The sequence below is a fragment of the Canis lupus genome, chromosome 7 (genome assembly GCF_011100685.1).
Source record: "Canis lupus familiaris isolate Mischka breed German Shepherd chromosome 7, alternate assembly UU_Cfam_GSD_1.0, whole genome shotgun sequence".
NCBI lineage: Eukaryota > Metazoa > Chordata > Mammalia > Carnivora > Canidae > Canis > Canis lupus.
In genome coordinates this window covers 1,228,769-1,245,654 of record NC_049228.1, presented here as the reverse complement: position 1 = coordinate 1,245,654, position 16,886 = coordinate 1,228,769, and the positions used below count along the sequence as shown (strand labels likewise).

Sequence of the window (16,886 nt, the reverse complement as noted above, 5' to 3'; positions counted from 1 at the left end):
CATGAGACATTGCATGGGTGACTTTTTGCACAAATATCCTTTGGACGGCTATTCCAGTGGAATCCAATTGTGATAGAATTTACTATGGAAAGTAACATTAGTTACAGAGATAGGAAAGCCAAACAACGTATTCATTCTGAGCAATAAAAATAATAATAGCACAATAACTGATTTTTTACAATGTACTCATGGTGGGCAATAAAAATAATAGCACAATATATGATTTTATCTTAGTTATAGAATTTTTATTTTTCTTATGGAAATAACTTCTGAGATCTATTCTCTTAGCAACTTTCAAATATACGGTACAGTATTGTTAACTATAGCTGACGTGCTGTACATTTCTTCCCCATGACTGACTTACTATATAACTGGAATTTTGTACCTTTTGATTCCACCCATTTTGGCCCTCTTCTCCCCACCCACCCCCTTCCCCCCGTGGTCTCTGGCAGCCATACACACATATCATTTTCTTTATCCATTCACCAGTCAGTGGACATTTAGTTTCTTTCCGTATCTTGGCTATTGTAAATAATGCTGCAGTGGACATGGGCATGCGTATATCTTTTGAGTTAGTGTTTTTTCTTTAGATAAAAACCCAGAAGTGAAAGTGCTGGATCATATGGATGTTCTATTTTTAATTTGGGGGGAACCCCCATAGTGGCTGCACCAGTTTACATTCCTGCCAGCAGTGCACCAAGAGTTCCTCTTTCTCCACATCCTCGCCAACACTTGTTATTTCTTGTCTTTTTTATAATATAATGGTATCCTAACAGATGTGTGCTGATATTTCATTGTGGTCCTGATTTGCATTTCCCTGATAATTAACTATGTTGAGCATCTTTTCATGTACCTGTGAGCCATCTGTATGTCTTTAGAAAAATTGTCTATTCAGATACTCTGCTCATTTTTTTTTTTAAGATTTTATTTATTTATTCATGAGAGAGACAGAAAGAGAGAGGCAGAGACACAGGCAGAGGGAGAAGCAGGCTCCATGCAGGGAGCCCAACATGAGACTTGATCCCGGGACTCCAGAATCACGCCCTGGGCCGAAGGCAGGTGCTAAACCACTGGGCCACCCAGAGATCCCATACTCTGCTCATTTTTTAATTGGATTGTTCTTTTGCTGTTGGGCTGTACATGTTCTTTATATATTGGGTATTAATCCCTATCAAACACATGATTTGCAAATATTTTCTCCTGTTTAGTAGGTTGCCTTTTCATTTTGTTAGTGGTTTCCTTTGCTGTGTGGCAGCTTTTTAGATACACAGGCATACTCTGGAAACGTAGGTTCAGTTCCAAATTATGCAATAAAGCACATACTGCAGTGAAGCAAGTCAAATGAATTTTTTTGTTTTCCTCTACATATAAAAGGTAGGCTTATACTGTATACTGTTAAAGTGTAGCATTATGTCTAAAAAACAATGTATCTTAATTAAAAATACCTTATTGCCAAAAAATATTGATCATCATCTGAGGTATTAAGCAAGTCATAATCTTTTTGGTGGTGGAGGGTCTTACCTCTTGTTGCTGGCTGCAGACTGATGAGGACAGGGGATGCTGAAAGTTGGGGCAGCTATGGCAATTTCTTAAAATAAGACAACAGTAAAGTGTTTCATATCAGTTGACTCTTCTTTCCTAATTTCTCTGTAGTATGTGATGCTGTTTTGATAGCATTTTACCCACAGTAGAATTTCTTTCAGAATTAGCCAATCCTCTCAAACCCTGCCACCGCTTTATTAACCCTGTATACTATTCTAAATCCTATGTGGTCATTGCAACAATCTTCACAGCATCTTTACCAGGAGTAGATTCCATTTCTAAAATCCACCTTCTTTTTTCATCCATAAGAAGTAACCATTAAAGTTTATGGTGAGATTGTAGTAATTCAGTCACATCTTTAAGCTCCACCTCGAATTCTAGTTTTCTCACTGTTGCCACCACATCTGCAGTTACTTCCTCCCCTGAAGTCTTAAGCCCTCCTTCAAAGTCATCTATGAGAGTTGGAATCAACTTCTTCTAAACCCCTGTTGGGGTGCCTGGGTGGCTTAGTCGGTTAAGCATCTGCCTTTGGCTCAAGTCATGATCCCAGGGTACTGGGATCAAGCCCCACATGGGGCTCTTTATTCAGATGAGAGCCTGTTTCTCCTCTCCCTCTGCCTGCCGCTCTGCCTACTTGTGCATGTGTGCTGTATAAATAAAATAAATAAAATATTTTTTTAAAAAAAGGAAGAAAAACTTTGAAGCCAAGCAGTGACTTCTCACTAGCTGTGAAAGTCCTAGATGCCATCTTCCAATATGAGGCTGTTTTATCTACATTGAAAATCTGCTGTTTAGTGTAGCCACCTTTATTAATAATGATCTTAGCTAGGCCTTGTGGATAGCTTGCTGTAGCATCTGCATCAGCACTTGCCACTTCACTTTGCACTTTATATTATAGAGACAGCTTCTTTCCTTAAATCTCATGACTTAACCTCTGCTGTTTCAAACTTTTCTTCTGCAGCTTCTTCATTTCTCTCAGCCTTCATAAAATTGAAGAGAGTTAGGGCCTTGCTCTGGATTAGACTTGGCTTAAGGGAATGTTGTGGCTGGTTTGATCTGTCCAGACCACTAAAACTTTCTCCATGTCTGCAATAAAACTATTGTGTATTCACTGGAGTAGCACTTTTAATTTCATTCAAGAACTTTTTCTTTATATTTCACAACCTGGCTAACTGGTGCAGGAGATCCTAGCTTTCAGCCTCTCTTGGCTTTGGATATCCCTTCCTCACCAGGCTTTTTATAGTGTGAGGCATGCACCTCTTCCTTTCACTTGAACGCTTAAGTTAGTGGTTTTTTTTGTTTTTGTTTTTGTTTTTTTTTTTTGTTTTTTTTTTTTTTTTAATTCATGAGAAACACAGAGAGAGGCAGAGACACAGGTAGAGGGAGAAGCAGGCTCCCTGCAGGAGCCCGTTGTGGGATTTGATCCTGGGACCCCGGGGTCACGCCCTGGGCCAAAGGCAGGCGCCAAACGGCTGAGCCACCTAGGCATCCCTATTGTATGGTTATTAATTGCCTAATTTCAATATTATTGTGTCTCGGGACTAGGAACACCCAAACAGAGGGAGAGAAGGAAACAGCCAATTAGTAGAGAAATCATAACACATTTATTATTAAGTTCACCATCTTATGTGGACACAGTTTGTGTTGCCACAAAACAATTACAGTAGTAATATCAAAGATCACTGATCACAGATCACTATAATAAATACAATAATGATAATGAAAAAGTTTTAACTATTTTGAGAATTGCCAAAATGTGACGCAGAGACAAAAAGTGAACAAATGCTGTTGAAAACGGCGCTGATAAACTTGCTCAACACAGGGTTGCTCCAGACTTTCAGTCTGTAAAAAAAAATTCAGTACAGTAAAGCAAAGTGCAATGAAACAAAGTATGCCTGTAGTCACTTTTTTTTTTTTTTTTTTGAGATTTTATTTATTTGAGAGAGAGCTAGAGAGCACAAGCAAGGAGAGCAGCAGAGGGAGAGAGAAGCAGGCTCCCTGCTGAGCAGGGAGCCTTACGTGGGGCTCAGTCCTAGGACCCAGGGATCATGACCTGAGCTGAAGGCAAACGCTTAAGCAACCAAGTCACTTAGGTGCCCCTGTAGTCCAATATTTGTTTTTGCTTTTGCTGCCTTGCTTTTGGTGCCAACTCCAGAAAACCATTGCTAAGACTGATGTTGTGGAACTTACCACCTATGTTTTCTTCTAGAAGTTTTTATAGTTTCAGGTTTTACATTCAGGTCTTCTAACCCATTTTGAATTAGTTTTATATATGGTATAAGACAGGAGTCCATTCTTTTCTATAAGAAAAGCCATTCTTTTCGCATGGGCTGTCCACTTTTCCCAACACTATTTATTGAAGAAACTGTTCTCCCCATTGTATATGCTTTCCTCGTTTGTCATCAATTAATTGACCATAGGTTTATTTCTACACTCTCTTCTGTTCTATTGATCTATGTGCCTTTATGCCAGTACCATAGAGTTTTGATTATGATAGCTTTGTAAATTAATTTGAAATCAGGAATGTTGGGACACCTGGATGGCTCAGCGGTTGAGCGTCTGCCTTCAGCCCAGGGCGTGATCCTGGTGTCCCGGGATTGAGTCCCACATAGGGCTCTCTGCATGGAGCCTGCGTCTCCCTCTGCCTGTGTCTCTCCTTCTCTGTCTCTTTCATGAAAAAATAAATAAAATCTTAAAAAGAATCAGGGATGGCTCTAGCTTTGTTCTTGCTCAATATTGCTTTGGCCATTTGGAGTTTCTCGTGGTTCCATACAAATTTAAGGATTGTTCTATTTCTGTGAAAAACGCCATTGGAATTTTGATAGGAATTGCCACAATAATTGATTTTTAAAGTTTTACTATGTGCCATATATGGTTCTCACAGGGTTGCTTGATAATTTGATACCATTCTCCTCATTTTGTAGATGAGAAAATGGGTTTACAAAAGATAAATAACTTGCCTCAACTCAGACATAGTAGTTTCAGGATTCGAGCCTAAACTTGCCTAATTCCAGAACTCATGCTCTTAACCTCACTGATCTCCCTCCAAAAGGGAATGATGTACCTGTTGTAACCTGTGCACCTACCACAACCAAACACATCTGAAAAACTACCATTTGTTCTCCAAAAACAGCACTATACCATAGGAATAAAAGTTATACAGGTGAAATTTTAAATCTTCTAAAAGCTGTATTGAAAAGGTAAAAATAATTTTTTTTATTTTTTTTAAGATTTTATTTATTTATTCATAGAGACAGAGAGAGAGAGAGAGAGAGAGGCAGAGACACAGGCAGAGGGAGAAGCAGGCATCTATACAGAGAGCCTGATGTGGGACTCGATCCAGGGTCTCCAGGATCACGCCCTGGGCTGCAGGCGGCGCTAAACCGCTGCGCCACCAGGGCTGCCCTAAAAATAATTTTTTAAACTGTATTTAACCTAATGTGTGCAAAATATCATTTCACTATGTAATCAATGTAAACATTACTAAAAATTTTGCGTTATTTTGTTTTCATACTAAGTTTGCAGCTTGGTATATGTTTTACATTTACACTGCATGTCAAGCCTCACTAGCCACATTTCAGGAAACTGGTATCCACTTGGAGGTAATGGCTACCATGTTGGATAGTATAGCCCTAGAATGTCAAGTGTGACAATTATGATGCAATCCTGGTCTAACATTCTTCTTCCTCATTTGAAAATCGACTCTTACCTTACTCTTACTCTTACCCTTTAGAAGTGTAAATTAAATTTAATTTTTTTTATTTTTGTAGTAAAACACACAACACAAAATTTACCATTTTAATCATCTCTAAGTGCACACAGTTGAATAGCATTTAATACATTCATATTGTTGTGCACCTGTCACCACCATCCGTTCCCATAATTCTATTCATTCATCTTGTGAAAGTGTAAGCCCATTAAATAATAATTATTTCCAAAAAAAAAAAAATAATAATAATAATAATAATAATAATTATTTCCCCGTTCCCACCCCCTGGGCAACCTCTGTATTTGTATTTTGTTTTTTTGGGTTTTTTTTGTATTTGTATTTTGACTACTCTAAGTACCTCAGATCAATAGAATCATACAGTATTTGTCCTTTTATGACTAACATATTTTGTTTAGCATAATGTCCTCAAGGTTCACCTATTTTAGCAGTTGTAGCGTATTGCAAAATATCTTTCTTTTGAAGGCTGGGTGATACTGCATTGTATGTATACACCACATTTTATCTGCTTATCTGTGGATAGACTCATGGATTGCTTCCATCTTTTGGCTATTGTGGATAATGCTACTATGAACATAGGTGAACAAATACCTCTTCAAGACCCTGCTTTCAGTTCTTTGGTTATATACCCAGAAGTGGAATTTGCTAGATCATATAATGATTCCTTTTTTTTTTTTTTTTTTTTTTTTTGAGGAACCACTGTATTATTTGCACAGCAGCTGCCATTTTACATTCCAACCAATAGTGTATAAACATTCCAATTTCTCTACATCCTCCCCAGTACTTCTGTTGTTCTGATAATAGCTATTCTAAGGAGTGTGTGGTAGCATCTCAGAGTTTTAATTTGCATTTCCCTAATGATTAGCAACGTTGAGTATCTTTTCAGGTGCTTATTTGCCATTTTCTTTCTTTCTTGGAGAAATGCCTGTTTAAGTCCTGTGCCCATTTTTGAATTGAGTTATTTGTTTTGTTGTTGAATTTTAGTTCTCTGTATGTTTTGGATATTAATCCCTTATCAGATAAGTGATTTATTTTTTTGGAAAAATTTTTTGCTTATTAAATAAACTCTGCCCCCAACATTTGCTCAAACCCATGACCCCGACATGAGGAATCACATGCTCTACCAACTGAGCCAGTAGGATGTCCCCTCTTAACAGATAAATGATTTATAAATTTTTTTTTCAATCTTGTGGGTTGCCTTTTCACTCTATTGATATTGGGTTTTTTGTCTGTTCTGTTTCGTTTTGTTTTTTAAAGATTTTATTTATTTGAGAGAGAAAGAGCGCAAGAGGACAGGTGGGGGAGGAGGCTGAGAGAGGGAAAAGCCAGCTTAATCAGGGAGCCCGATCTGATGTAGGGCTCAAACCCAGGACACAGGATCATGACCTGAGCAGAAGGTAGATGCTTCATAACCGAGCAACACAGACACATCCGTTTTGTTTTTGAGAGAGAGCGAGAGAGAGCACATGTGTATATACAGGCATCCAAGAGAGAGGGGGAGCAGAGGGACAGGGGAGAGTAAGAATCTTAAGCAGGCTCCACACTCAGCTCAGAGCCGAGACTCTCACAGCTGAGATCACGATTTGAGCCAAAAACAAGAGTCAGACAGGACTGACTAAGCCACTCAGACGCAATGGTTTTTTTTGATACTCAAAATTTTTTAATTTTTATGAAGTCTGACTTGTGTATTTTTCTTGTTTTCTGTGCCTTTGGTGTCATATATAAGAAACCATTGCCAAATCTAAGGTCAAAGCTTTTGTCATATATTTTCTTCTAAGAGTTTAATTGTTCTAGGTCTCACATTTAGGTCCCTGATCCATTTTGATTTAATTTTTGTATGTAGTATTTGGTAAGGCCCCAACTTCATTACCTTGCCTGTGGATATCCAGTTTTCCCAACATTTGTTGAGAAACTGTCCTTTCCCCACTGCATGATCTTGGCATCCTTGTCAAAAATCATTTGACCATTTATGTGAGGGTATGTTTCTGAGCTCTCTATTCTGTTCATTGGTGTATGTGTATATATCTGCCTTTATGCCAGTACCACATTGTTTTGATTACTATAGATTTGTACTAAGTTTTGAAATCAGGAAGTGTGAGTCCTCCAGTTTTGGTCTTTTTTTTTTTTTTTTTTTTTAAATCAAGATTATCTTGGCTTGAGATTGGTTATGAATTTTGAGATTCCATATGAATTTGGGGATAAGTTTCTGTTTCTGAAAAAAAAATAATTGAAATTTTGATATGGATTCCATTGAAGGATCTAAATTTTAATGTAGGAGTAAGAATTGTTTCTAGTTTCTCAATATGCATTTTGAGTTTACTGCTCACATTGCTTTTTGGAAACTGTTTGCTTTTAACAGTTATATTTTTAGGACTAAACCTGTTAAAGCCAGACTTTCTTAGACTTAATTATGTCTTATCTGGTAGTGTTTGTCATGGCAACTCCTGAAATCTCACCTTTTAATTTTTCTTTGGGGTTAGATAGTACTCATTTTCTTTCTCTCTTTCTGCCTTTCTCTTTCTCTCTCTTTCTCTTCTTTCTTTCTTTCTTTCTTTCTTCTCTTTCTTCTCTTTCTTCTCTTTCTTCTCTTTCTTCTCTTTCTAGACACAGAGAGAGGCAGAGACACAGGCAGAGGGAGAAGCAGGCTCCACACAGGAAGCCTGATGTGAGGACTCCATCTCAGGACCCCCGGGATCACACCCTAAGCCAAAGGCAGACACTCAACCGCTGAGCCATCCAGGCGTCCCTCATTTTCAATTAGATACTACATTCATTGGTCTAAGAGGAAGGTGTTGCCATCTTGGAAGAGAAGATGGTTGGAAGAGCTATGAAGTGATTGGAGAAAATGAAAGCATTGGAACTATTCATTGTGAGCAGCCATGTCCTGCAGGCCAACCTGTTTCTCTTACTTAGAAGAACCAATCTGAGCAGTTGTCAGCACTTTTAGAAACAATAAATCAGTCTCCTTTCTGAAAGCTTTCTTACTGGCATCAGGATTAAAGCTCAGTATATTCCTATGGCTTTCCTGGGTGCTTTTAGACTCACAATAAAATTTTCTCTTTCAGAATTTGGTGTTCACCTAGCAGAGCTGACCGTAGATCCCCAGGGAGCACTGGCAATCCGTCAGGTAAGTTCACACTGATTGGCCCAATTTATAAGTAATTTCCTTTTTTATCTGGTAGTGAAACTTTCTTATTGGAAAGAGAAAGAATAAGACTGATTTACAAATAACCTAGGATTTTGTACTAGATTTAGATACACCTCAAATGGGATCCCTGGGTGGCGCAGCGGTTTGGCGCCTGCCTTTGGCCCAGGGCGCGATCCTGGAGACTCGGGATCGAATCCCACGTCGGGCTCCCGGTGCATGGAGCCTGCTTCTCCCTCTGCCTGTGTCTCTGCCTCTCTCTCTCTCACTGTGTGCCTATCATAAATAAATAAAAAATAAAATTAAAAAAAAAAAAAAAGATACACCTCAAATGATATTAGGCCATATATATATATATATATATATATGATATATATATGAAAAATCATATATATATGATTTTTATATATGAAGAAAGTCTTTTTCTTACTGTACCACTTGGCTTATTCTCTTTGCAGCTGGCATCAGTCATTTTGAAGCAATATGTGGAAACTCACTGGTGTGCCCAATCAGAGAAGTTTAGGCCTCCTGAAACTACAGAAAGGGTAAGGAGAGGTATTTGATTAGTCTTCCTATAGAGATTTGAGGAGCTGTCTTAAGAAATTTAGGAGCGGTCTTCATTGTTTGACAACATGGGGCAATGAAAATACTAGGTAGAAAAGATTGATTCATAGCTGGCATTATGGGAAGCATGCTACAGGTAAGAGAGCTTGAGTATCAGACTGACATGTTCAAATTCCAGTTCTGCCTTTTTTTACTAGCTATGAAAATACCAGAAAAGCCTTTTAACTTCTAAGCTTCAATTTCCTAAATATCTAAAATTAGAATTAAAATTCCAACTTCAAAGAGTTGTTTGAAGATTAAATGAAATAATGTTTCTACTTAGTACAGCACTATGCAGCCATTCTGGATGCCCAAGAAATTTTGAGGTATAAGGTCTAGGGCAATGCTGTCCATTGGCACTTTCTGCAGTTATGCAAATATTCCGTATCTATTTTGTCTGGGGCAGTAACTACTGGCCACATATGGGTATTGAGCCCTTAAAATGTAGCTGATGAAACTGAGGAACTGAATTTTTTACTTCATTTCATTCTAAGTAATTTAAATTTAATAAAGGACCACAGGTAGCTGATGGCTGCTGTAATGGACAGCATAAGTTTAGGGATCACAGATGAACTCTGAATGATTTATCAAATTTGTGTATTGGAGTTTTTGATAGATACGCAGTATTTTGTGTGTATTGTTTTTCCAGCACATAAACTGGATAGAACTCTGCCAGTCGCTTATAACCTGATCTAATGGCAGGTGGGTTTTTCTCCTCTGCAGGCAAAAATTGTTATCCGGGAGCTATTGCCCAATGGGTTGAGAGAATCAATAAGTAAGGTGCGCTCCAGTGTGGCCTATGCAGTGTCAGCCATCGCCCACTGGGACTGGCCCGAAGCCTGGCCGCAGCTCTTTAACCTGCTCATGGAGATGTTGGTGAGCGGAGACTTAAATGCAGTCCATGGAGCCATGCGTGTGCTGACAGGTATCAGAAGTTTTTCCCTAGTGTTGGTACTGGGATCCCAAGAAAACTTACTAGAGGCTGCGGGATGGAATGGCTCAGACCAAAAGAACGGAAATTTATGGCTCTTCCCAATCCTCCTCCTCCCCCTAGGTTTTTGTTTTGTTTTGTTTTTTAAGAATTTATTTATTTATTCGTGAGAGACACAGGCAGAGGGAGAAGCAGTCTCCATGCAGGGAGCCTGACATGGGACTCGATCCCAGGTCTCCAGGATCAGGCCCTGGGCTGAAGGTGACGCTAAACCGCTGTGCCACCTGGGCTGCCCCTCCCCCTAGTTTTTATCTCCATGTCTATACTCCCACTCCCTTGACTCTGTCCAGGGAATTAAGTTGGTTAGGTATTTCTACTACTCTGAAAACCACTTAAGGATAGAGTAATTGCATAGTAGTTAAGGACTCAGATTTCAATTAATATTCTGGTTTTACCTTGACCCAGGTTACTTAGTCTCTTGAGCCTGAGTTTCCTTGTATCTAAAATGAAGATAGACCTGAAGGGGTCTTTTGGTAAGTTTAAATGAGCTAAATCTATAGAAATTATTTAGCATAATAACTGACATGAGGTAAGCACTCTAAATTTTAGCTATTGTAATTATCATTATATTAATTTTCAACTTAGTTCAAGGCAAATTTAAGAATAGTCAAAATTTTACAGGAATATAAGAAAGAAGTTAAAAACAGCATAGCTATATAATTCTGACCTTCATTTGGTTAAAACAGCATAGCTATATAATTCTGACCTTCATTTGGTCAAATTAGATAGTGTAGAATTTAGTATCTCTTCTTTCTGTTCTAAGAAGGTAATAAAAATATTTGAAGAAAAATACTTTTAGTCTGAGGAGATTTGGTGAATATCTTGTCTAAGCTTGATTAATTTGTTAATTCCCAGAACCTGAATTTTCTAGTCTTGTGAGTTCTGCTCTGCTTCCTAACTAGATGAAGTCACTCCTGTTTTGCCTTCAAGGAATTACCTGGACATTAGCTGCCTCCTATTGATCTTTTAGAAGTTGTATTTCTCCTCAGTTTGTGAGGGGAGCTTGTGAAATGTTGGCCTATATCTTCTTTCTGTATGCCCGGCTAGCTTACCTGAAATGTATTCCTACCTAGTTATGAACACCATTTCTTCTTTTTCTTGACTCTCAGCTTATTGAACTTAGCATCTGATCCCATTTTTACTAATCCATGTTTTACTGATCAATTCTCTGTCCAAAAACAAATTCCTGATCTCCTTTTGTTTTAGACCTCCTCTTCCCAGGTCTTGGCTGCCTTTTTGAACTACCGCTTTATTCTTACTGATTATCTGTGATAGGTGCTTGGAGTATAGAGCAGACTTACCAAAAAGATGAAAACGTTTCTTCAGATTTTTACTTCCCTGCTTATTACTTTCCTTCTCTTGTATAACTCATTATTCAGATGATTTCATATTCCCCTCTCTGTGGAATCAAGCATCTAGGGTTCTTTATGTACAGCTTCATGGTGCCAGAATATCAGATAACACATGTTTTCTACCAAGGAAAAAAAGCATGTTCCCCTCCAGTCTTCCAACCCAAAGTTCAGCTCTTTTAAAAACCCGAAGGAGAAAGGCAGTTGTACATTTATCGTAGTTGGATACTGTAGAACCATCATTGTGCTTGACTAAGGAAATCACTGTTCAGTGAGATCACTTTTCTGTCAGCCACAGGGAAAGAACTATGGGGGAAATGGGTATTGTTTTATATTGAAGTCAGCAGACATGGGATGGATAGCTGCCAACCTCCATTCCCAGATAGCTGTTTCACATATTTTCAAATGAGGATAGACAGTGTTCTCAGAACAGCAGCTCCAGCGTGCATGAAGATGGCAGGACATGGTGCATGGACAGGATCCCAGTAGGAGAATGAGACTGATTTTCCTGGTTTTTTTTTTTTTTTTTTTTTTCTTTTTTTTTAAGATACTATATACTTTTTTAAGCCTTTAGTAAGCTTTCTGTTAAGCTTATCTATTTATAAATGAGAACTAACACTAATGATGTGAAGGAAATGCAAACATAGCAGCTAAGGATTAAAATATTTGACCACAGGTACAACTTTTTCTTTAGTGTCAAAAGAAGTTTGGAGATTGAGATATTTCCAGCGCCCCACACCTTTTCTGACTTGCTGAGTAACCTCAGAAAACTTACTTTGGGCTTGAGCTTATAGAGTGTTAATGAATTGAGACTACTAGGAAGGATTATAGGAGAGTAAAAAATGTGATTGAGCCCTTTATTAGTAGAATATGTTAAACTGCAATTTTGATAAAACTTGTTTTCATTAATATGCTATACATCACATTTGTTTGAACTAATTTCTTTGGATTTTGAATTTCTGAATGAAATAGAACACTCATTTTATTCAGAGCTCAGAATTTATTCTTCAGGAGGAAACCAAACTAGTAAAGAAGACTCAGTCTTGAATATTTGATCTTCATTTGACTTCTGGTGATTGATATTGCCCAGAATTTGTGGAGTATATTAACCTTGAAATGCTGACATGCATTTCCAGTTGTAGATCATCCTGAAAAGTGTCCCAGTGATTAGCTCCATTTCTACGGTGATAATGTGGAATTGCCAGGGAAAAGCAGTAGTTAAAGTGAACAAACAGTGGAACTCAAGAGCTTGTATTCCACAGATTAACATGAGAAACCCAGGGTCCTTCATGCTGTCTCAGTGCCTTATGCGGAAAGTAAAGAGAAAGACACAACCTTTATTTCCCTCACCTTCTTAAAGTCTCATTTCATGAATAGGTTGTTTTTTGCCACATTCATACGGTAGAAATCCCTTCTGTTCCGATGAGCAGCAGCCTCTGACTTCTCGGTCAGTAAATGTCATTCACTGGGAAGAGTAATGTATACAGAGTGGAGTTGAAGCCTAGTAAGGCTGCATGTATTTTATTATGTGCGTCAAAACATCTTGCCAAGGGAGAATATTGGAAATGGAAACCAAGGTAAGATGCCTCAAAGTGTACCTGGATATTGACGATCAGGCATAAATTACATTAATACAGGATTTCCCTAAGATGACCTTACAAGGACTTTTACACAGCTCTTAAAGATTTTCTTTCAATGTGTTTTTTTCTTTCAATATTTATATAAGATTTTTTTCTCGATCATATGTATTTTCCTTTATCTTTGTTGTTCTCTTTCCCCTTCTTCTTTTTTTTTTTTCTCTTTCCCCTTCTAACAAATAATAATTCTTGCAACTTTTCCTTCCCCAGGATGAGACCACCAGGCCAATAATGTCTTTACCTGTACTGCCACTTCAGAGCAGTTTGAAAATTTTCCCCCTTACGTTTTTATAAAGCAGTATTTTTCTTACCATTTCGCTTTTCCTTTGTAGAATTCACTCGAGAAGTAACAGACACCCAGATGCCACTTGTTGCTCCTGTCATTCTCCCAGAGATGTATAAGATCTTCACGATGGCCGAGGTATGAAGTGTCTGCTCCAAGATCGGAGCGAGTAAGAGCTGCTCAGATACTGGTCAGCCTCCACAGGTCATGAGGGAGACTGTTGTTTTTGCTGCCAGTCCCCAAATCTGGAGGCTATAACTGACAGAGATCTGAGTTTGGATTAACCTTAGATCTTTCACTTAATGAGCGCAAGGGGGGATCCCTGGGTGGCGCAGTGGTTTGGCGCCTGCCTTTGGCCCAGGGCGCGATCCTGGAGACCCGGGATCGAGTCCCACGTCAGGCTCCCGGTGCATGGAGCCTGCTTCTCCCTCTGCCTATGTCTCTGCCTCTCTCTCTCTTTCTTTGTGTGACTATCATAAATAAATAAAAAATTTAAAAAAATAAATAAATAAGCACAAGGGCCAGGCTTTGGTAACAGAATGAAATAGCATCTGCATTATTTCTTCACATATCTCCTTCCTCCTGGCATCCTGCAACCCTGTGCTGCCTCTAGCCTCTCGTTGAGGTGGCCACCTAAGCTTGTTCACCTCAGGTAAATGTGTGCAAGGACCCTATAACTGCATTACCCATAATAGACCAATAATATATATACAGTATAAACTATGAGTGCCTGATGGGTAATGTTTTAACCTCCCTACTCTTCTCTGCTGCCAGCCAGCGGTCTGTGTTTGGAAAAAATACATTGACTGTTTTGAGATTTCAAGCAGCACCCTGCGTAATATTTTTAATAGAATGAGCTCACAGAGGCCTACGTATAAGGCTAATTCCACTGAGTTCTAACATTTTGCTAGCTTTTATTCTCTGAATTACAGGAGAAATCTGTCCTGGATATGAGTAGATGATGTTTTCCATCTCTCTAGGGAAGCCAATCCCATGTCAGTATTTAGAAGTGGTAGTTTTTCTTCTAGTCACGGATAATGCAGACACAGACATGCCTATCTCATGGCTATGCTGTAACTTTTTGCAGGTGTATGGTATTCGAACCCGTTCCCGAGCAGTGGAGATTTTTACCACTTGTGCCCATATGATCTGTAACATGGAGGAACTAGAAAAGGTAAAGGAAGCCTTTGTGTCAGTAACAGACTTCATGCTTAAAAATCTCTACGCCTTCCGTTAGAGACAGAGCAGTGACTCATTTCATTTCCGTAGTACCAGAATGCACCCCGATTTAGTGTTATGGATGCATTTAGCATTTTGACTTCATTTTTCATTTGTATGTAGTTTAGTTTCCTTTTGTTTGAACCTTATTTCTTCAACCACCTTATCCTGGATCTTTTCCTATGAGCCATCGCCCAGAACTTCACTGATCTCTTATGGCCCTCTCACATGAGACACCAACCCCTGTCATTCAGAAGCAGTTTTGAAAAGTGGTCTATATAAGAAGGCTATGGTGAGGAACAGAAAGTGTCATAGAAGGAAACATGAAACCTTGCGTAACACCTCCAGTGACTTTATGGCTGCACTTTTCTGATTAGAACCCGCACCAGAAGAAATCTTTAGATGCGTCAGATCTGTGTTTCAGTATTTGATGTGTGCCTTAATGCACTGATTAGCGCTATATCCATAGCGCTATATCCACTGTTGACTTTGGTTTCTGTTATTAGGGTGCAGCCAAAGTTCTGATCTTTCCTGTGGTGCAGCAGTTCACAGAGGCCTTTGTTCAGGCCCTCCAGATTCCAGATGGCCCCACGTCTGACAGTGGGTTTAAGATGGAAGTCCTAAAGGTAAACATTTACTACCATTGAGATACTTAGAGTTTTGGAAGATGGTCTGAAATCTTTGGCTTTTCCTCCTATATCACATGTAACTCTTAGCTCTTTCTCTTTGTGATTTCTTAGGCAGTGACAGCCCTGGTGAAAAACTTCCCAAAGCACATGGTTTCCTCCATGCAGCAGATTCTACCTATTGTTTGGAACACCCTAACTGAGAGTGCAGCTTTATATCCTTTTCAGAAAGCTTAAGGGACCTGCTACCACCCGTAGTCGGGAATCTAGCATTAGGTCTTGCATTCATGTGGTTCCACTTTTTTAAATGAATTTTTTAAAATATCTACTCTTAGGGTTGGAATGTTTGACATTCCCTTGTAGAACATATATAAAGCAGACTCCAAATTCTGTTTCTTTACTCTTCATCATACTTATGTGAGGACAGAAGTAAATTACACAGAGGAAGTTGAAGATCCTGTGGATTCTGATGGTATGTAGTTTATCTACTCCTAACAGATATACCGCTTAGGGAGGAAAGGGATCTAGGAAAGGAAGAAGCCAGAGACAGGAAAAGAACCATAACATAGAGGCTTCACTCTGTTCAGTGAGTTTTCTAGTTGAGTTTCCTTTCAGTGTATTAGGTGTGGGGAAATGGGACACTGGAAATCTCTAATCTGTTCCTCAAAGGCATTTGCACAGATCTCATAAAATAGACTTTCTGAGTTGAAAGAGCTACCTCAAAGGCCTGCTTCTTTCTGGCAGATGATGATATTTTCATTTCTGTTTTAATAATTTTAGATATTTCAAATCAAAAATAGGCTAGAAAATATATTCAGTGTTTCTGATTCTTTTACTTGAAAAACCAAATATTTAGTATTCTCAAAGTTCCTTTCTTTGACTCCTTAGCTCCCCTCTTCTGTTTTCTTGGGAATAATAATCAGCAAGTACTTTAAATATTCATTAATTTCCAAAGATAATGTAGTTCATTTCCAGCAGCTGTGCTTTCTTGTCATTAAAATCTTCTCTTGTGTATTTCCTATAGGTGAAGTCCTGGGCTTTGAAAATCTTGTCTTTAGCATTTTTGAGTTTGTCCATGCTCTCCTAGAAAATAGCAAATTCAAAAGCACCGTTAAGAAAGCCTTGCCTGAGTTGATTTACTATATAATCCTGTACATGCAGATCACTGAGGAGCAGGTAAATGATATTTGGGAGGTAGTTACCAGCTTGTTTTGGGAAAGTGCAACTTGAATGTGAGATCTAGGTCAAATGAACAATTTTTATTTCTAAAAATAGACACTAGAAGAGTAACTTCATGTGAAGTTCTAGGAAAGCTTTGATACCACTTTAATGCCAAAATCTCTGGGTGTTGCCGTTTATTAACTCCAATATTAGGTAATCAGACTCTGAGAATACTTTTAGCTCCAGAGTACTGCTAACCAAAGACCATGGTATCTAGAAGAATCTGTTCCTTCCCTATAAATACTGACTCTTAAACCGAGATCATTAGCCTGGTTGGTGGGTCAGTAGACCAGAAAAGAACATTAAACAAAATAAGATAATGCCTCTTTTATATAAACAGCACAAGAATCGACATAATTTTCACATTAAATATTCCATGATACCTAATATATTCGGAAAGTTGATCTGTCCGAAGTAATAGCTAATGAAAGGTAGCAGAGAACTAGTAATCAGCCATATTCTAAGTGTTTACTAGAGAGGAATAACTTTTGCTACTTACCTTGATAAAGGATTTGCTTCTCTACATCAAAAAGAAAAGACTTTG

At 38.5% G+C, this 16,886-nt stretch overlaps 1 protein-coding gene across 2 annotated transcripts in view; it reads left to right on the top strand.

Annotated features, from left to right (window-relative positions):
- IPO9 (importin 9) overlaps positions 1 to 16,886 on the top strand; it is a 59,221-nt gene that overhangs the window by 14,191 nt on the left and 28,144 nt on the right. For both annotated transcript variants that reach the window (XM_038541896.1, XM_038541897.1), the window contains exons 2-10: positions 8,335 to 8,396; positions 8,873 to 8,959; positions 9,741 to 9,942; positions 13,327 to 13,415; positions 14,365 to 14,451; positions 15,002 to 15,121; positions 15,236 to 15,336; positions 15,535 to 15,593; positions 16,146 to 16,297. In XM_038541896.1, coding sequence (XP_038397824.1) covers positions 8,335 to 8,396; positions 8,873 to 8,959; positions 9,741 to 9,942; positions 13,327 to 13,415; positions 14,365 to 14,451; positions 15,002 to 15,121; positions 15,236 to 15,336; positions 15,535 to 15,593; positions 16,146 to 16,297 — 959 coding nt within the window. The remainder of the gene's footprint in view (positions 1 to 8,334; positions 8,397 to 8,872; positions 8,960 to 9,740; positions 9,943 to 13,326; positions 13,416 to 14,364; positions 14,452 to 15,001; positions 15,122 to 15,235; positions 15,337 to 15,534; positions 15,594 to 16,145; positions 16,298 to 16,886) is intronic.